Here is a 21,592-nt window from a genome sequence, read left to right as displayed (position 1 = left end):
ACCCTATATCCTTGTGGCTTATTTTATATCTGGTAGTTTGTACCTCTTAGTCCCCTACCCCTGTATTGCCCTCCGCCTTTCCTCTCCCCATCGGTAACCACTAGTTTGTTCTTTGTATCTGTGAGTCTGCGTTTTTGTTACATTCACTAGTTTGTTGTATTTTTTTAGATTGCATACGTAAGTGATACCATGTAGTATTTGTCTCATATACTGATGTTTAGATTGGCCCCTCTTTTTGTTGATGGAATAATTCATTTGTCTCTGTACTTTTTGGGGGGACTATCCCCTATATCCTGTTGCTGTTCCAGACATCAGCTGTGACATCTTTGTGAGGTCACTTGTCATTAGCTGTATGTAGTGGTGTTTCTGGTTTTGTAGGTAAATTGAAGCACTAGAACCATAGTGTTTCCCAATTAGAACTTTTTATAATGGGAAAATGTAATTTAAAAAAGGCTTACATTTTAGTTCTAGTTCTGTTAGAAACTGCCCAATTTCAGATGCATTTCCAGGGGGCTTTCTTTCCCTGTTTACTGAGAAACATAAACTGTGCTGGGGGCATGATGGTCCTTGAGCTGTAGCTGTCAGGGTCTTGGCTGTATACCCTCTGAATGACATGCTGTCTCTTGGGCTGCACGGAATGACCGAGGTGAGGTTGCCAGTGGGCGACCTGCTGGTCTGAAGCTGTTCCCTCCCACCTGCCTACTTTCAAGGGCTGTCCCAGATCACAAGAGCGTATCAGCCATCTGCTCGTCTAATTTGCTTCTATTCTGAGTTTAGGGAAACAAACAGAAGGCAGAAGGCGTAGGACCTGCAACGGAAGGCAGTATTTTGGGTGGTGTCATAGTTAGGGTGTTGGGTTTACTATGAGTTAAAAGGCGACATGCATGCAGGGCTAGCTGATCTCTCACCATCATGCAGTCTTGGCCTAAAGGCCTTTTCCTTGCCCGGCGCTGGATATGAAGGCATTTGCCTGTGGAGCATCTGGGACTTGGGTTTGCTGGGGTTGGCTCCTGGAATGTGGAGGTGCAAGAGAAGCTAGCTGAAAGCCTAATGAATGGATTTCAGGAATTTCCAGGAATACATGTTCAATATGCCACTTTGGTTGAAAAATGAATAAATATAGCTTGTGGGAATGAATGAAGCCGTTAGCAGAGCGTTTCTCCATTGGCAGAGAATTTGCAGCGTATTTGTGCTTGGAGCCTTTGGGAAATAACAGAAACAAGGAGCACTTTGTTAAGCACCCAGAACGTGCTGGGATACTTTCTGCGTATCACACTAGCCTCTGCTTCACCACTCTGGATGCAGCACATAGATTGTTTCATTTCCAGTTTGTTGTTGTTTTTAACTCGACATAGTCCTTTGACTTGATTTTAGACCTTAGTTTCATGGCCAAAGCGTACATCCTGGAGGAATAGTTACCTTTTCTTTGCCTAAAACAAGGACAACAACAGTATACTGGCTGCATCTTGTATTTATAAAGTGACATTTCCACATCTGCCCTGTGCATTTCTGTTAGTCAAGTGGTTGTAAAGAAGGGAAAGATAAAAATAAAAGAAACGGGAGTAATTTAAGGAAAGAATAACTTCCTTTTTATTAGGTTGGACGTGAAGCCAGGTATCATATTTGTATAAATACTATGGAAAATATTTAACCTATTCATACAGGTTAAGTAACTAGCTGATAAGCTTTGTAGGAAAAGTCTGTTTAAATGCTCTCGTTAAATCACGCCAGGCAATTTTTCAGATTCTCAAATACATAACCATTAGGAAGCTGAGGGACAGAAAGAATTTCTGGTGGACAAATACACTTGTTCGTTGTAGAAATTGTTGCTACTTTATATATCAGAGAGTGCAAAGCAAGTCAAAAAGTCAAAATAACAAGGTTCAGATGGAAGCCTTAATGATACAATTTAGTCTTCGGTGAAGGCAAAGGTAAATTCCATCAGCTGTTGGCTAGAGGGAGTCGAAGGGCACGGGCACGTCCCATCGCAGGAGGAAGAGGAGGGAGTGGGGATGCTTGGGGTTAACTGTCTTAGAGGTAGAGGAAAATCTGATCCGTGAAGACACATAGTGTGGAAGCACCTTGGTTTCTTTGGTGATTTGTGTTCTGTGGAAGATGGAAGTGAAATGGGCACTGACCTGGGACCTAAGCATTCCCTTGCCCAGGACTTTGTGATGATCCCCATGGTGTCTGTGACAGCATCAGTGTCCAGTTAGGGACCACAGAAGGGCAAAGTCTCCCAACTGCTGACTCCATGTAGCGAAGTGAGGGGGTTATGGGCCCATGGAAGCTCTCAGTCCCCTCTTCTCCCACTGGGGGAGCATGGGGGTACTGCCCATGGCCTCCCCAGGGACCACAATCTGCCCAGCTTCGCTCTTGCTGTTCCAGGGCATGTGCACTATATCAGAATTCCTTCTCCTCTTTCCTTTCCTACTGGGCTTAAAAAAAAAATCTCTCACTCCTTTGTTTAAGGACCTGAAAGGGCTGCTGTCAGGGCTGCTGTCATGAATGAAAAGGAGGGAGACTTTCACTGTCTCCCACATACAAGGGAACATGTCCTGAAGGTGACTTATCTTTGCATCTTTGGGACATTGTCACAGAACTGTGGGAGTCGAAGCCCAGACAAGTAGTCTAACGTTATTCAACAATGCGGTCCTGTCCTCATTGTGAGTCAAACGTTTAGCACCTACTTTCCTCGAGGATCAACGTGGTGCTGCCTCTTTACAGAGAATTGTTGCCACACAGAGCACTGCCAGGGCCTCAGCATCCCATCCGTGGCCTCAGGTGAGGTGGCTGGGGGCCACAGTGTGCAATACCACCACGGGTGGGTGTGCGAAGGGGTCACCTCAGGCCCCCTGTCCCAGCCAGGTCTTCCCAGGCTCATTCCCAGTTGCCCTGCTATTTGTTAACAGCCTGGTAAAGAAAGCACCTGGGGAGAAGCAGTCATTTTATGGAGCGGAAGGCATTCACGAGTTGCCATAGTGATTCGGTCTGAGTGGTTAGCTTGAGGTGGCTGCAGGAAAAATGATAAAGCCAAACGGGAGGTCCAGGTGGACATGAAACAGTGATGAACAGCTGGTACTTCTTTGTGTCAGGCTCTCTCATCGTTGGCACGGACACTCCACTTGACTTTGCTTAGCAGTTTAAGGCTTGGGAGTCCAGAGACTTGGCTTCAGAAGATGTGTGAAAAATACCCACTGCTCAAGGGGAGGTTCAAACTCACATGGTTGATGCTGCAGCTTTATTTCAGTTTTCTTCCACATAGGAAGGACTGCAAACGTGAATGGCAGTGCATTTATCCATGAATGGTGCACGATGCTAATGCAGTCTGGCTGAAGCAGTGGAAGTGTTAAAGGAAAAAATGGTCAATAATTACATATCTGTATATACACAAGTACATAGAGATACCTATCTATGAATACATGGATTTCGGATAGATAAATCTATCTGTCCAAAAGCAGCTGCGTTTTTTATGGATTAGCTGTTTAAGCGGTCAAGGGCAGTGAAGCTTAATTAACGTGAACTTAGCCTTACATTAATAAACTCCCATGGGGGCTATGAATCGAGGCGGGGAAAGAAAGTAGTCTATATAATAGCTAATCCGAAGGCTAGTGCTTTCTTGCTGCATTATTTTCTAGATTTTGCATACTGACAAGTGTTGCTTTGACGTCCTTTTAAGTCAAGATTTAAACATCTTTTGTTTGGTGAAACTCAAAAAGGAATTAATACACCTTTAATGGGAGATGTGAGTTTCTTTTTTAAACTATTACAGCATTTTTCTTGTGCCTCTAACCCAGAGTGCAAATGTCTTCTTATTGGATTCATAACAGTTTGACTGAGTCACATACAGATTTTGAGTTAACTGAGCTCAGATCGAGGAAAGTCTCATAAAAGTGCAGGGAAAGCCCAGGCTCCCTGGCCCCTAAGGCTGTTTTTAGTAATAAGTGAAGAAGTCAGAGATCTGGAGCTGGTGGCTTTGGCTTCTGACTTAATATTTGACAGAATTAAGAAGCTCCTTTAGGTACCTAATTTCCTGCCAGAAAGAAAGCTTAATGCTCAAAAACTTAAGGACTTAAGTGTATCAATTAAAATTCAGTTGTGGGAAAATAAGAAGTTTTGAGCATTCTCTTCATAATCACGTGCCTGTCAAGATGAAAAATTTTTTGCAAAACTTTCCTGAGGTAAAGTGAACAGGTCTAAGTATAAAGCTCAAGGACATCAGTAGCCACGTGACTGCCACACAGGTGAAAATTTAGAACCTTTCCTTCACCACGGAAAGTTCCCTTTCTCATTCATATCACGACCCCAATTTAACCACTCTTTTGAGTTCTTTCCCCATAGGTAGGTTTGGTCTGTTTTTCAGCCTTAGGTAAAAGGACTTGTACGCTATGCTTTCTTGCATAGAAATGTGTCTGGTTCCTTTCACTAGATGTAAATAGTCTTAAATTTACATACAGTTGAATTCATTGTTTTTCTACGTATACATTTCTATGAGTTTTAACACATAATAGATTCCTGTAACCACCACCATGGTCAGGATACAGCCCCCAAATCTCCCGTTAGAATCCAAATGCTCCTTCCCACAACGGATCCTGGCAACCAGTGATCTGTTCTCCATCCCTAGTGTTCTACCTTTCCCAGAATGTCATATAAATCATACATATGCAACCTTTGATGCTGGCTTCTTTCATTTAGCATAATGTGTTTGAGGTTCTTCCGTGTGCAGTAATAGCTTGTTCCTTTGTATCATATTCATTCATTCTGCTGTTGATGGTCATTGGTGCACTTACCATTTTTTGTTTGTGAATAAAGCTGCTGTGAACATTTCTGTACACTTTTTTTGTGGACATATAGACTTAACTTCTCTTTGTCATATGAGTGAGCCTGCTTAATTTAAGTGGAAGTTCAGTTTTGTTAGCAACTGCTAACCAGTTTTCCAAACACGGGATGACATTTTACAAGCAGTGTACCAAAGTTCCCACTTGCCTGTGTCCTCACCAACACTTGGCATCACCAGTCTTTTAGATTTTGTCCTTTTGGGAGGATCTCTTAATATCTCACTGTGGTTTAATTTATTTCCCTTGATAACTAATGATGTTGAGTATTTTTCATTCTTATATTTTTATGATTATCTTTTTACTGTTGATTTGTAGTAATTCTTTATGTATTTTTAATAGAGATCCTTTGTTAAATATATGTACTATGATTGTTTTCTACTAGTCGATAGATTTCCTTTTCACTCTCTTAATGTTGTTTCTGATGAATAAAAGTTTTGCCTTTTGTTGAAGTCTGTTATCATATTTTTTTCCACTTTATAATTAGTGCTTTTTGCATCTTAGCTAAGTAATCTTTGCCACAGTTCCCAAGTACATCATTCTAGGGTTTCCTCCAAAAAGCTTTATTGCTTTAGCCATCGCATTTAAGTATTAGATCCATGTCCATTGAGAATTAATTTTGGGGGAGTGTGTACAGTGTGCAGTAATAAAGGTACTCAGTTGCTCCCATACTATATAGAAAAGAGTTTTCTTTCCCCTGCTGAATTTCGTTGGTATCTTTGTTGAAAATCAGATGGTCATAGTGTCTGGGTGTATTTTTGGACTTTGTATTCTGTCCCCTTGGCCTTCTTGTCTATTCTTATGCCAGTACTACTTGCTCTTAATGACTATAGCTTTAGAGTATGTTTCAAAACATGGTAGTGTAAATTCTTCTCTTTTTCATCTTCTTACTCCTTTTCATCCTCCTCCTCCTCCTCCTCTTCCTCCTTCTTCAACATTGTTTTGGCTTTTTAGATCTTTTGCTTTTTGTGTAAATTTTATAATAAGCCTGTTCATTGAAAAGGCAGCTCCATGGAAAATGCAAACTCAAAGGCAAAAATCAAGGGGTTTTGATGGAGATGGCGTTGAATCTATAGATCAACTTGGGCAGACTTGACATCTTAATAATAGAGTCTTTCTAATCATAAATGTAGTAATTCTCTCCATTTATGCATGTCTTTGGAAAATTCTCTCAGCCATGTTTGTAGTTTTTAGGGTGGAGGATTTGCACATCTTTTATTAATTTTATTCCTAGGCATTTGATGATTTTATAAATGATATTTTTTATTGTGATACTACATATAATATAAAATATACCATTTTAACCATTTTTGAATGTATTGTTCAGTGGCATTAAGTACATCCACGTTGTTGTACAACCATCACTGCTCTCCAGCTCCAGAACTTTTTTATCATCCTACTCTGGAACTCTGTATCCATTAAATAATAGCTCTCCATTCCCTTGCTTAGCCCTGGAAACTACCATTCTGCGTTCTATCTGTATGATTTGACTGTCCTAGGCACCTCATATACATGGACTCATACAGTATTTGTCCTTCTGCTTCATTTCACTTAGCACAGTGCCTTTAACACCTGTCCATGTTGTAGCATGTGTCATAGTTTCATTCCTTTCTCAGACTGTAGAATAATGTTCTACTATATATAATACCAGATTTTGCTTCTCCAGTCATGTATAAATGGACATTATTTTCATCTTTTGTTTATTATGAATAATGCTGCCATGAAGATTGGTGTACAGATACTTGTTCAAGTCTCTATTTCCAATCCTTTTGTTTACATATGAGAGGTGGAATTACTGAATCATATGGTAATCCTGTGTTTAATTTTTTGAGGATATAAATGATATTTTAAAATTTTATATTTCAAGTGTTTGTTGTTAGTCTTTAAAAGTAAAATGAATTTTGGGGTGTTGACTTTATACCCTGTGATACTGTTAAATTCACTCACTAGTCCTAACATTTTATAGATTCTTTTGGATTTTCTACAGAGACAGTCATCATCTTTGAATGAAACAGTTTAACTTCATCTTTGATAATATTAATGCCTTTTATTCTTTTTGCCTTATTTCATTAGCTCAGACCTCCAGTGCCATATTGAATAGAAATGGTGAGAGTGGATATCCTTGTTAAATTCTGAGCCTTGGGGGAAGGAATGTAATATTTCACTACTAAATGTTACCTTACCTGTAGAATTTTTTTAAAGCTACCTTTGTCTGATTGAGAGAATACCCTAATATTTCTAGTTTTCTAAGGAGTTTTAAAAATACATGAATGGATATTAAATTCAGTAAATTGTTAGTGGTTTTTGATTATCTGAATATAATAATTGAATGTTATTTGTTCAACAAATATTTATTATCTGCTAGCCAGTATACAGAAGTAAACAAAATGTACAAAATCACTACCCTCTTGGAGCTTATGTTAAAATATAGAGAGACAAGTATAAACAACAACAAAAAATAGATACTATATATTGTACTAGAAGGTGGTAGTTGCTGTAAGGAAAACAATTAAACAAGGAAAGGGGATGGGGTGTCATGGTTAGAGGGAGCAGTTGCAATTTTAAAATAGAGTAGTCAGAGAAGGACGTACTGAGTGAGTATTTGAGCTGAAGGTGGTGAGTGAGGAAGTCCTGCAGATAGCCTGGAAAGGTCTGGATGATATCTGGCAAAAAGGGTGTTCTTGTCAAGGGGAACAGTAAATGCAGAGTGTAAAGGCAGAACTCCACTTTGTGTGTTTGGGGGCAGCAAGAAAGGTGGTGTGGCTGGAGGGGAGCAAGTGGTGGGTGACAAAACAGTGCTGGGAGTAACAGTAGCAGTAATGGAAGTAACGCTAGTGATAACAGAGCCGGATACCCATTGTCTAACAGCTGCCTTCTGCCAGACACTGTCCTAAGTTCATGAAACAGTAGCAGCAAGAGATGAGGTCAGAGAAGTATGTGAGATACATGTGTCAAGTCACTCTTGTTGGCCAGAGTAAGAACTTGGGATTCTGAATGATGTGGAGCCACTTTTAGGTTTTGAGCAGATAAATGTTGATCTAACTTAAGCATTAGTAGAGGTGCTGAGGCTGCTGTGCTGAGTAGACGAGGGTTGAACCAGCAAGGCCAGTGAGGAAGCTGTTGTGATAATCTGCACAGTCCCTTGTGGGTTGGAGGTGGTGAGCAGGTGTTGGAATCTGGATCTGGTTTAAGGAGAGAATGGGCAAGATTCTCTGTTGGATTGGAAGTGGATGAAGGAGAAGGAACATGCAAAAATGACTCTGAGGTTTTGGCTGAGGGGCTAGATGTGGAGTTTGAGGTGGAGTGGAGTAGGTTTATCTGAGTGGGGTGAGAACTAGATTTTGACACGGTAAATCTATTCTTTTGCTAAATTTTCAACTATGCTATGAGAAGGAACCATGGAAAGTTAGAAAAATAGGTTAAAAGTAATGGTGTTTAAATTCAGCACTCTTGAAAAGAAGTCTTTAGATGGATCATTTCTTTAGGAATCCAGGTTTGACCTTAGGATATTGGCTGCAACTCCCCCCCCCCCCCCGTGTTTCCTATGGCAGCTGCTTACTATTCTAATATTAAGTTTATAACTTGCATATTCAGAGATCTGAATTTCACAAACAAGTATCCTTTAAAAGGGTTTGGAGATTGATACAAGGCTGTCAATGTTTTATTTTTCGAACTCCTTTTTTACTAAAAGTTTTATTTGATCTTAACCTCATGTCATGAAAGGAAGGTTTTTTGTTTTTTTTTCCCCCACCAAAAACTAAAACACAACAATGAAAGGACAAAGTGTCATATAGCCGTTTAACTTTTGTGACTTCTCTTCAACCATATACGTTCAAAAGTACACACTTTAAAGAGTGTGGGACAGTCTGTCGGCTGTTCTGTTTCCACTTACTGAGCATGTACTCTGGACTGATGAAGGCATGGAAGGTGCGAATCTTCCCTTCTCCTAGCAGGTCTGGGTGTACAGTGAATCTTCTCTTCCCCTGAGTCTGCAGTCCCATGTCCCTCAGCTATGTGTCATTCAGGTCTTTAAGAGGTTTGTTTTTGAAAACATCATGACACGTAAAGGAAGCCCAATTATTTCATCAGATACACTCAACCATAGGATTAGCAATCTATTCCATGCTGTGGGAAAATTAGGCTGTGATTGGCTTGGACTTCATTTTTGTACCTTCATAAGAAATTCTGAAGGATAATTTTGGCTGTATTCAATTTTTCCAATAAGGAATCACTTTGCTCCATCTTAACATATTGTTCCACTGTGGTCTCAGAACAAAGGGTAACCCTTTACATAGACTATTTTAGCCTATGCGTTTTGTTGCCCTTATTTTTCTTATTTTGTTGTAGATGGGTCAAAATTTCATTACAGATATTCCTCAATTCTCAGACCTGCAACTGAAAATCAGTAATTCAAGGAAGTGGGTTAGTTTTCATGAATGAAAACACTTGGGATCTTGATGGAGAGAGTTATTTCCTAACCCAAGTCACAGATAGTGGAAGTATCGTCTCCAACCTCCCTGCTGTTCTTCAGAAGTAGAATGGAAACCTCTGATGTGTCAGGGCCGGGCCCAGAGCCAGGCACATAGTGGGGGGGAAACAAATGTTAATTCCTTTCTCCAGCTTTATCATCCTTCCCATCTTTATCCCATTTCTAAATGCCACAGTTGGGATTTGTAGCCCTGACTAGATCAAGAGATCTCAGATGGTAGAGACAGCTGAGTCTTAAGATAAAGCTGAGGTCTTTTTGAGATATCATAGTGGAGGACAGGCAAATTCAATTTCTGGAAGGTGAATTGAGCCGATGTCCTGAGGCATAAAGGCAAAAGGCACGAAAAGTATAAGTGACGGGTGGTTGTTGATATTAGACAACAACTGGCTATCAGGAAACTGTAGGCCCTGCCTGAAGGCTGTAGAGAACAAACCATGGGTTGAACTGATAAACAAGCTGTGAGAAATGTCACATAGCTGGCTGAATGAGATGCCTACTTAATGTGTCCAGCATGGACGGCTGGATAGCCAATGACGGGTAAGATCCTCAGAGGAGGACAACCTAAGACAGGCACAGCCGGCTGGACCGGAGATGGCCCACCCAATGTGTCCAGCATGGACGGCTGGATAGCCAGTGACGGGTAAGATCCTCAGAGGAGGACAACCTAAGACAGGCACAGCCGGCTGGGCAAGAGATGGCCTACTCAATGTGTCCAGCATGGACGGCTGGATAGCCAGTGACGGGTAAGATCCTCAGAGGAGGACAACCTAAGACAGGCACAGCCGGCTGGACTGGAGATGGCCTACCCAATGTGTCCAGCATGGACGGCTGGATAGCCAGTGACGGGTAAGATCCTCAGAGGAGGACAACCTAAGACAGGCACAGCCGGCTGGACTGGAGATGGCCCACCCAATGTGTCCAGCATGGACGGCTGGATAGCCAGTGACGGGTAAGATCCTCAGAGGAGGACAACCTAAGACAGGCACAGCCGGCTGGACCGGAGATGGCCTACCCAATGTGTCCAGCATGGACGGCTGGATAGCCAGTGACGGGTAAGATCCTCAGAGGAGGACAACCTAAGACAGGCACAGCCGGCTGGACTGGAGATGGCCTACCCAATGTGTCCAGCATGGACGGCTGGATAGCCAGTGACGGGTAAGATCCTCAGAGGAGGACAACCTAAGACAGGCACAGCCGGCTGGACCGGAGATGGCCCACCCAATGTGTCCAGCATGGACGGCTGGATAGCCAGTGACGGGTAAGATCCTCAGAGGAGGACAACCTAAGACAGGCACAGCCGGCTGGACCGGAGATGGCCCACCCAATGTGTCCAGCATGGACGGCTGGATAGCCAGTGACGGGTAAGATCCTCAGAGGAGGACAACCTAAGACAGGCACAGCCGGCTGGACCGGAGATGGCCCACCCAATGTGTCCAGCATGGACGGCTGGATAGCCAGTGACGGGTAAGATCCTCAGAGGAGGACAACCTAAGACAGGCACAGCCGGCTGGACCGGAGATGGCCTACCCAATGTGTCCAGCATGGACGGCTGGATAGCCAGTGACGGGTAAGATCCTCAGAGGAGGACAACCTAAGACAGGCACAGCCGGCTGGGCAAGAGATGGCCTACTCAATGTGTCCAGCATGGACGGCTGGATAGCCAGTGATGGGTAAGATCCTCAGAGGAGGACAACCTAAGACAGGCACAGCCGGCTGGGCAAGAGATGGCCTACTCAATGTGTCCAGCGTGGACGGCTGGATAGCCAGTGATGGGTAAGATCCTCAGAGGAGGACAACCTAAGACAGGCACAGCCGGCTGGGCAAGAGATGGCCTACCCAATGTGTCCAGCATGGACGGCTGGATAGCCAGTGACGGGTAAGATCCTCAGAGGAGGACAACCTAAGACAGGCACAGCTGGCTGGAGAAAAGATGGCCTACTCAGTGTGTGCAGTGTGGACTTGGAATTGGAGAGAGAAGGCATCACTCGGTCCTTGAGGCTGTATGAAGTGGCCTTATAAGCTAAGTGAATGAATGACAAAGGAGAGAGAGAGAGGAAGAGAAAAGAAGGAGGGATGGAAGTGAGGGGAAGGAGGAAGATGTGCTTAACTCATGAGTCTGAAGTCTGAGGTGGCTTGAGTGTTCAAAGCGGGCCACATTAACTTGGGCATTTAGGACAACAAGACAGAAATCACACCACAGGGCAGAGGCTGGCTTGGTGGGCAGTGACAGGCAGCCATACCTTTCTGTGTTGGTATTAAATGCTCCCTTACGATTGGCTTCTCTGTTGGAGGGGGGAGACCCAGCGAACAAGTGCTATTCCTCCTTTGCTGCTCCCTCCCCGCGGGACCAGTCCTGCACTGTTTTGCTTTTTCTTCTTTCTTTTTTCCTTTTCTCCTACCAGGTTTTTGGCATCTTTGTCTTTCGAAGAGGGCGATGTTCTGTCGGAGTTCGACAGGTGCTCTGATTGGCTCAACGGGTCCATAGATGTGAGTTTTGGTGTATCTGTGGGAGAGGGTGAGCTACAAGCGTCCTTCTGCTCCACCATCTTGCTTCTCAGGTGGCTGACTCCTGTGCCTCCTGTTAGTCAGTTACTGGTGGAGGTCACCCTCTTGGCCCCAGGACAGGTTGTAATGAATGTAACCTGGAATGTAAATTATTTTCAGGAAAAGTGAGGGAAAAACCCCAGAGTCTTCCGACTTGGAGAAGCCTTTATGTGGCGGAAGTTCTGCAGTGTTTGCTCTTCCAGTAACTTGTAAGGATAGATTTCCTATAAATGATCGTAGAATCAGTCTTCAAAAGAGATTATAGAATCACTTTGTAAGAGTGATTGAAAGCAATATCTATTCTTTGTCTAAAAAGTTTCTGCCTAAAGATGAGGGAAAAGTCTAAATTACTTCTCAAAGTCTCTTCACCTCAGAATCCCAGAGACCTTGTGTCCCACATTGTATTTGCACTCTCTTTGACTCTGCTTTTAATTTCTATTCTGTTCTGCTTGTAAAGGTAATGGATTGGGTGATAAAGGTAATTTTTTAATTACCTAATTAAGTTACTTAATTAGTGAGGAGTGCATTACACTAGCAGACAGTCTTTTACTGACTAGCTGTCTGTTCTAGGACAAAGTATTTTACTTTTCTGTTGCTCTGATTTCATAATCTCTTGAGAATGGCTTGTAACCAGTTAAGTGACATGCTTTGATAATTATAAACTATAACAAAGTAGTCTTGCTCTGGAAGGGCTTTTAAAAAAACGTTGTCTTGATACTTTTTACAAGGCCCTCTCTTTTTTTTCAATGTAGATAGTTGTTCTGTCACTTTGCTCTGTACTAAATATCAATGGAATACATTGCCATTTTTGTTAATTGCCTTGTAGTGACTTAAAGAATTCTAGGAAGTATGATATAAATTTAGAATAATAAGTTATTATACTGTTTTTTAAAACATGTATAAAATTATATACCTACTTAAAAGCTTTTCAATTTTCATGTTTATATTTGAACCATCAGAACAAGATTTGCCAGACTCAAAGCTTTCTTTGGATCAGGATGTCACTCTCCAGTTTGACTTTCACTTTGAATCTCTTTCCATTGTCCTTTATAACAATGATATCACCCAGGTATGTAATTAATTTCTGTATCTAGGAATAAGTCCTTAGTTCTTGATATTCAACTTCAGAATATTGTCATTTTTTGATGTGACTATTCATTTAAAACTCGATATGAATATTATATTCTGTTTGGCCTGCAGTATTACATTGGTCTTGTTTTCTGTCCTCACTTTGTTAGTGTTTCTAATCTTACTAGGCTAAGGGAAAGTTTTTACTTCTTTCCAAGTAATATCAGCACTAACACACTTAGACCTATCTTTATGAGAAGAATTTTATATATGAATAATTAATTACATGTGCAGTTCTTTAATATAGCTAGATATATATGCATATTTAACTGTTTAAGGAAAGTAATTCAGTAGTGGCATTGGAACCTTTGAATTTTAAAATTTATAGTTATCCATGATATACAAACATTAATTGTGTTTCTACTGAGTAAATTTTGTATGTAGTAGTTACATATTAAGGGTACTGATTAGTGAATTTAGGAACCAAGGTCTAGTGCCATAATGATTTGAACCACATAATATGTCAATGATGTTTTAGAAAGCAGTCTTTTTATTATATAGATAGTGTCCTTTAATAAATCTTTTTGATTATATCAGTTAATGTTATATCATAATAACTTATAATACACATGTCATATAATACCCATAATATGCACTGATTATGGTATTATATCTGTTTTTAATGTCCATTTGTATATTATCTTACATTTCATATTGTTTTGTAAAAGTTACACAGTATTCATCCATTGTTACTGTTGAGCCTTGGACTAGAATCTGTCGCTTGTACAATGGATTGCCTTAATTTCTAATGTTTAATGTTAATGAAGAGATCAGAAAATGACCTAATGGAGAATGAACAGTTAACTGTTTTCTTTGCTTCGCTTAAGATGCTGTCATTCTCCTGGTTCCACAGCCTTAGATCTCAGCGTCTTCTTTTACTTCTTCTTTGTTGACCTTCTTCATTCATTCAGACACCGAGTACTGTCAGTTTTTTCTTTGAGTGAACATTTGTTCTTTCCTGGCAATAATCATTGCTGCTTTATTTGAAACGTCTTGGCTCACACTTACAGCACTGCAGTGGCATCCTTGTTAGGTGCACGTTTTCCTTTCATCCGTCCTAGATACTGGCACACATTCAGTTTCCTCAGTCAGTCTCATGTAGCCATTTACAACTTCTCATTCTACTTAGACAACCTTCAGTGTTATGTGAATTTTAATTAATTAAAAAAAAACCATTCAGTGGCTCCAAGTTGTCTACTTCAGTAACCATACCACAAACACTGTTACATTGTGATCAGTAGATGTGTCACTGGTCATTGCTGTGAATAGTTACAGATCTCGATTTTGTGAGTTATTTATTTACACTTTTATAAATTAAAGGCATTCCAAGTTTTCCAATAATAAATTCATTCTGACCCACTTACATCCAGTGTATTCTTTTGAGTGAGAGAAGATACGGAGTTACAACCAGTGTACTAAGAATTTCCCATCACCAGTACTGCTTATATCAATGCCCTGGTCTGTAGTGAGCAATTATGACTAATCATCTTTTACTTCCCTGAAGATTTATATATCTTTTTTAAGTTGGTTGGTTGGGTTTTGTTCTTTTAATACCTGGGAATACCTAAACAATTTGGAGCTATGTGTTATGGTGGAATAAAGACTGAGGTGTTTTTTTCCGATACAAAAAGTTTTAATCTTTTAGTTTAGGATTTGAGACTTTGATTAGGCCTCCATATTTCTTTCTAGAACTCATTCCCTACCTTTCTTTTATTGGAATATTTTGGAATATTTAAGCCTAAGATGCCAACGTGTACCTTGTGCCCTGAGAGCATCTTGAATTGTTTGCTCATGTCTTTTCCCCGTTTGGAGTGTCTTTTAACTCCTCTTCGACTGTCTGATTCCACTCAGTGTCTGAGGCTCAGTTAGTTCTCACCTTCTTGATGTTCCCTGTAATGTATTTCTATTTTGCTTTCTCAGTTAGGTTATAAGCTCACTGAGATCACCTACCTTGCCTTATCCTTTCTTATAAGGCCCATGCTTCCTATCACAACGCTTTTTATAGAAGAACTCATTAAATATTTATAGGTTAGAATGATTGATTGCCAATTTCCTGATTATTTGTATTTGCATTGAATTGTAAATCAGAAATTTTTATATGTTAACCATTGTCGAGTATCCACACACACTCTTACGTATTTATTTGTATGTACTTACACAATCACAAACATGTGTATTACTCTTTCCACTTTTGTGTTTTAACACCCATACTTTAAAAATTTGTGGTATGGATTTGCTTTTGATTTCTGAGTTAAGAAATAGGTTTAGAAGCAATTACATAGCACTTGAAGATAATTGATTCTTTTGCTTGTAAAATACACCACAGGAGTCCAAACTTTCATTTCATAATGACAGTTTCCAGCTTGGCGAACTCAGGCTGCACCTTATGGCCTCTGGAGGGAAGATGTTTAAGGATGGCTCAATGAATGTCAACCTTAAGCTTAAGACATGCACCCTTGATGATCTCAGGGAAGGAATTGAGAGAGCAACATCAAGGTTTGTCATCTCTGAACTTGCTGTACATTATGTAAGGCTGGCGTTGCACCTGGCATGGCTGCCAGGCATTGATCGCTGGGCTTGAGATTGTCTGAAGGGGTCTCATGATCATCCTTTCTGGGATCCTGTTCCTTGGGGTTATCAGAAGAGGTCTTTGGTCATATTTCAGTTTGAAGTGCATCATGAAGTATTGCTGTTTCACATTCTGTTGCTTTAAAGTTTGAATTAAAGGGAAGTTTAGTAATAAAATCCTGTCTTAAAAGTGGAAACTAAGAAAATACAAGAATTTTAATAATTAAATCCGCATGGTATGGTTCATTGGTAATATATTTTTCTAAATTGTTCCCAGTAAGCAGAATCTTTTTTCAAAAACCCTTAAAGTTAAATATTTTTCTTTGTCTTATTTATTTTGTCTATATATTTTAAAACAATTCTGTGAAATTTTTTTAAAACTTTCAGTAGAAATGGAATCCCTAATTTTCATGTTATCAACCCATTTTTGAAAGATTAATTTATATCACCTTACTATCAAGTGAGAAATAGAGAAATATGCAACTTCAATAGCCTAATTATATTTTTATTCCTTTCTCACATAATGAGATGCATAATATTTTTGTCCTTGATGTTTTTTGGAGAAAAAGTATGTTGTTACCTAAAGTTGGATTCCATTGAATGTATGCTGGGTATTTCTGAGCCCTTTGTTTTTCTAAGAAGTGAGTAAATGAGGACAGAGTGCTTTCATGCAACCAGCTTTTCTCTTTTGCAAATTGCATGTCCTGGGGTAGCCTTCACCGCTCAATTGTATAGGATGATCTTTGGAGATAAATTCCTTCAGGGATGTTTTATTTTGTAAAATAATGTAAAGAGATTGTCTTTTAAATTTTTGGGGGCTCATTTTGCTAATTGCCAAACTTCCTTTCAGCAGTCATTGATTTGTTTCTCTATATGAAATATTCTGTAATTGCTTATTAACATGAACTTTGCTGTGGAGATTATGAGACCATATTTTGGTTGCTGATTAGCTATTAAACTAATACTGGAGTATTAAGCTAATACTCCACTTAATACTGATCTGTTTTCTGTTCAGATTGGAAGCTGAAAGGTGAAAGAAGAATTATTAAGATGTATAGGAAATTTTTCATCTTTTTAATTGTTTTAGCAGGAATAACATAATGGATGTATATTTATTTTTTTTTAGAATGATTGATAAGAAGAATGGCCAAGATAACAGCTCTATGATTGACATAAATTACAAACAAGGGAAAAATGGAAGTCATATTGATGCTGTTCTTGACAAGCTGTATGTCTGTGCCAGTGTGGAGTTTCTGATGACTGTGGCAGATTTCTTTATCAAAGCTGTACCTCAGAGTCCAGAAAATCTGGCCAAAGAATCACAGATTCCAGTACGACAGACTGTCATGCCAAAAATCAAGATGGAGAAAGGTTAGCAGAATTTATCTGTTGTAGATGACAACTTGTCATGTATTTTAACAGAAATTACACACAGGAAAAAAAAAGAATTAGATAATTTAAGAATATAAAGTTACTCTTTTGAATTTAAATGTATTCAGTAGAATAACTTTAGTAAGGATAGATTTTTAAGAGAGAGGTGGAGTATATATATTGAATCAGGGCCAAGAAACCTCTGCTCTGGTTCCAGCTCTGCCACTAACATTTCTTTACTCATCCAGAAATAGAGGGAGTTAATAATCTGAGCCTGTGGTTGGCAGCCTGTTTTATAGAAAGGGAGTCTTATTCAAAGAAAATACTTGGAAGAATTATAGCATATTGAAGAGCAATTAAACAGATAAAAGCAGAAGGCGAGGGTATTGGAGGACCCAACGTGACAGCCCTGGACATCACCTCAGACTCTTCCAAGTCAGGAGAGGGGTTGCAGATGTCTGGTCTCCATGTATGCTGATGCCACTCCTTGACCCATAAACCATTTATTCCAGTATTGCCGAATAGACCAATGATTTTCTCTGTTAAATTATAATTGTCTAAGGTCAGGCATTTTTCTCTCTAATGTGCAACTCAGCAAGATTGGAAAACTGCTGTTTACTGGGAAGGTCAGAATTTTATTTTTTCCTTTTACCTTTCTTAAACTGTGATCATGTGATATCTCTGTATTCATATATACATTTAATGTATTTATACTATAGATTGTACAACACGGAGTATATACTTCAGGATGAAATCAAAATAAACAAACAATATTGGTCTGTCTAGTTTATCAGGATCTCCTACCCTCCTCCTGATATTCCCCTCTCATTTCCCCTTCCTTGCTCCTGCAACGTGATGTAATATTCAGATATATATATACATGCACATTGATTCTGACAAAAAGAACTTCAAAACAAGATTATTTTTGTTAGGTCAAAGTGGGAATGATCCTCTTACAACAGGGATCAGATTGCACATAACCAGCATTTGTTAATAACCAGTTATCATTCATATTAACCAGTCAGTTATTAATATTGTTAATTTTACTGTATCCATAATAGGATATTAGATGCAACTTAGCAAATTATAGATAACATGTACACAAGTGACAAGGTTTACTTTACTAGAATGTTTATGGTTCCTATATTTGTTTCTTCAGATGACTCTGTAAGACCAAATATGACTTTAAAGGCCAAGATCACAGATCCAGAAGTGGTATTTGTTGCCAGTCTGACAAAGGCTGACGCTCCTGCTCTGACAGCCTCCTTCCAGTGTAACCTCTCTCTGTCAGCATCCCAACTCGAACAGAAGATGGAAGCCTCTGTGAGAGACCTTAAAGTACTTGCTTGCCCTTTTCTCAGAGAAAAGAGAGGAAAGAACATTACCACAGTAAGAATTACCTTATATCCTGAGCTTGGATTGAAGGATGGCAGAAATGGTTGATTCATAGAATCGAGAATGTGAGAGCTCTGTAGGACTTCAGAGTATTTACTCCAGCTTGAGATTTTATGGAAAAGGATGTTGAATTGCAAAGATGTTAAGTGATTTAGCCATGTCTGCTAGTGACAAAACTGTGTACTACCTCCAAACTCATTCTCATTATACCATCTTTCGCCGAACACTATTTGAATTTTAGTACAATACCACATTCCTCTTCAGCTGTTGCTTTTGCTCCCTACAGTACATCCAATGAATGAATGAATGAATGAAAAAATTCATTTGGAGTCATGTGACTGAAAGAGATTGTTTTGCTATATTACAAGTTAACTTCAATTATACTTTCACATTATTGTTGAAAAATATGATTTTAATTACCATACCGATTTTTAATGTTAAATTGGTAATTTTATGTTTAAGAGCATCATTATTTAATGTGACTCTTTTGCAGTGTTATTTTAAATAAAAAGAAATTTGTGGACAGAGTGACTTGCATAAGGAAATGCAGTGCTAAGCTTAGTTTATACTTTATCATGAAACATTGTTTATTGGGATCATCTTCTTTTGACATGTCAGCAGAAAGCTTATGCTAATCATTCTATTTAAAGCACATCCTAATTTTTTTAAAACTGAAAAGTTGTGCAGTACTAATACCCGCATTCAAGAGCGAGGTTACTTTATTTATTTCTTTGATGATATTTAAGTATATAGGCTTTATGGTTTTAATAAATCAAATTTGAAGATTTGAAATTTATTCTGATAAGGACCTTTGAGGAAATTGAAGACTGACATGTTGTTAATCATCTGGAAACTATTCATTTACCTACTTTACTATATAGTCTATTTTTAAAAGGTGTTAACAGAACTATTTGTTTAACAGTTTCGAGTGATTTAGTGATCATAAAAATTATAATGAAATGCCAGTTCCATTTCCTCATTTACCTTTTTGTAAGTGTAAGATCTTACCATAGTCTTTAGCTCATATCTTTTATAGATATCTTAAAGGTGTATTTTACACAGGGCATCATTTAAAAGTAATTTTATTTAGCAAAAGGAAACATTTTAAGCTTCTAATAGTAAATGTGCATCATTACTTAAGAACTTGGCCTAGAGGAATTGATCAGAACTGCTTAAAGTCCTTTAACAGTGGTCATAGACTTAGAGTTTGAAGGAGCCCTCACAAGAGAGTCTCTTATAATTTAATTTGCCTTTTTGATTTTAGTAATAGGTTATAGTTAAAGATCTCAAATTAAGTAAGACATGTTCATAAGTAAATTTTATTTGTTTCTAGATCTTACAGCCCTGTTCTTTATTTATGAAAAAATGTGCATGGACTTCAGGAAAAGAAAATATAGATATTAATGTTGAAGAAGTTATAATTAAGGTTAGTGCCTATCGTATTATTTGGGTGAAAATTATTATTTTTCCTATCTTTTGATGTCTGTCATATCTATAGCATTATGCTACTCACATATTTAGTAATGAATAAATACCTCTAACATTAAGAAACATTCTCATTAATGCAAATGTTTGTTTCTGTTTTCTTTGAAAGAGTGCAGTTGACCCTTGAACGATGTGGGGATTAGGAGTGCGTTTAACTTTGTAGTGAGCCCTCAGAATACTCGGTTCCTCAGTGTCTGCATTTCTCCGTATCTGAGGATCTGCATTTGTGGATCCAAACAACTGCAGATCTTGTAGTACCATTGTATTTACTATTGGAAGAAATCCATACATGAGTGGATCCCTGCAGTTCAAACCCATGTTGTTCAAGGTGATCTGTACTTTTAAATGTACACAAATGATCAGGATAGCTTTTATCTATTATATTTGCATGTGTGTTGGAGTTTGGGTTTGGAGGGGAGAGCAGACATGAAATGGGAAGGAAGGATGGGAAAATAAGGTTGCTGTTATTTTATTTGCAATAATGTATTTTTAGGTTTTTATTTGAGATAAGATTTGGTTGAATTAATAATTATGTGATTAAATGTTTTACTTGGTTTATAAAATATTTATAATAATAGATATATGCTAGAAATAAATTATTAGGATTTTTTTATCTGTTACATTTGAAGTATTGAAAAAAACAGTCAGTTCTTCAGTGGCATTCATAGTTTTTAAATATGATCTCATGGCCAATACAGATACAGAATACTTTCCAAAGTCTATTTCTCTCTCTGTCCAAAGGGCACAAAATTGAGGTGATTGAAAGCAATTCTGATAACAGCTTTATTATATAGGTGAATAACCAGTAGTGATGAAATGAAGGCTCGAAATAATGTCATTTGAATTACCATGTAAATAACAGCTTAGGTTTCTCTCAATATTTTAAATAGTAGATAGTCTTAGATTGCATTTTAACAGATTTGCTTTTCTAAAGACTTAAAGTGGTAAATGGGGGGAAGAACTTGAATTTGTATGCACTTTATCTAAGACATGGGTTAAGGTGCTGAGATTGTTCTGTTTCGTTATATGTCACTTTAGTCATTCAACAAACATTTTCTGAGCTTTTGCTGTGTGTAAAAAATGTCCTGTACATTAGGGATACATGTTCCCTGCATTCAAAAAACTTAATGACATATGTGAGAGATAGAAATGTGTCAACTGATTACAGCTTTCAGTGCTAGAGGCATGCACAAGGCGCTACTGGGAGCACAGGCAGGAGCCTCCTGCTCAGACTAGGACATCAGAGAAAGCTGTAAGGAAGTGGGGCTTCTTGAACTGAGTTTTGAAAATCTGAGGGAGGTTAAATGGAGAAAGAGGGGAAGGGTTATCCAAGCAGAACTGACAACATGCCCAAAGGCAAAGGTTTGAAAAATCCTTTAAGAACTTGAGAGGGTGATCCCTTATGGCTGGAGAGAATGGCGTGGTGGAGTTGTAGGATTCAGAACACTAATTATAGGTGACATTAATAAGGCAAGGAGAAAAAGGATTCAGTTAAGTTTGGGAAGCAGTGCATGCTGGATCCTTCTTTTGGTGATGTAATCGTGTCGTTTTAGCATACTAAACGAGGAAGGGTTGTGAGAAGTGAACAATAAAGGAATCCACTTAACTTATTTAACCCAGTATTGCTCAAACTTTGGAAAACCATGGGTAACTAACTGATTGGACATCAGGTCACAAAAAGTTTTGAGTCCTAAGCTGAATAGAGTTTGAATCTTATCCTGAAGGTATGGGAAGTTGTTGAGGATTTTAAGCATAGGAATGACACGCTCAGATTTGA

At 38.9% G+C, this 21,592-nt stretch overlaps 1 protein-coding gene and 1 long non-coding RNA gene across 2 annotated transcripts in view; one reads left to right on the top strand and one right to left on the bottom strand.

Moving 5' to 3' along the window:
• Nucleotides 1–9,935: 9,935 nt before the first annotated feature.
• LOC140694493 (uncharacterized) lies at nucleotides 9,936–11,518 on the bottom strand. The gene is made up of 3 exons (XR_012070123.1): nucleotides 11,122–11,518; nucleotides 10,504–10,915; nucleotides 9,936–10,400 (listed from the first exon to the last, which is right to left on the bottom strand). It is a non-coding gene; the product is annotated as an uncharacterized lncRNA (long non-coding RNA).
• A 1,287-nt stretch (nucleotides 11,519–12,805) lies between these two features.
• The window catches only part of LOC107035307 (intermembrane lipid transfer protein VPS13C-like), a 61,438-nt gene continuing 52,651 nt past the window's right edge, over nucleotides 12,806–21,592 (top strand). Inside the window, 5 exon segments of the mRNA XM_072957640.1 lie at nucleotides 12,806–12,937; nucleotides 15,323–15,492; nucleotides 16,691–16,935; nucleotides 18,095–18,324; nucleotides 19,664–19,756. Of these exon segments, the coding sequence (XP_072813741.1) occupies nucleotides 12,806–12,937; nucleotides 15,323–15,492; nucleotides 16,691–16,935; nucleotides 18,095–18,324; nucleotides 19,664–19,756 (870 nt within the window).

This window comes from Vicugna pacos, unplaced genomic scaffold, assembly GCF_048564905.1.
Source record: "Vicugna pacos unplaced genomic scaffold, VicPac4 scaffold_21, whole genome shotgun sequence".
Taxonomy (NCBI): Eukaryota; Metazoa; Chordata; class Mammalia; order Artiodactyla; family Camelidae; genus Vicugna; species Vicugna pacos.
This window is presented reverse-complemented; position numbering and strand designations above follow the sequence as displayed.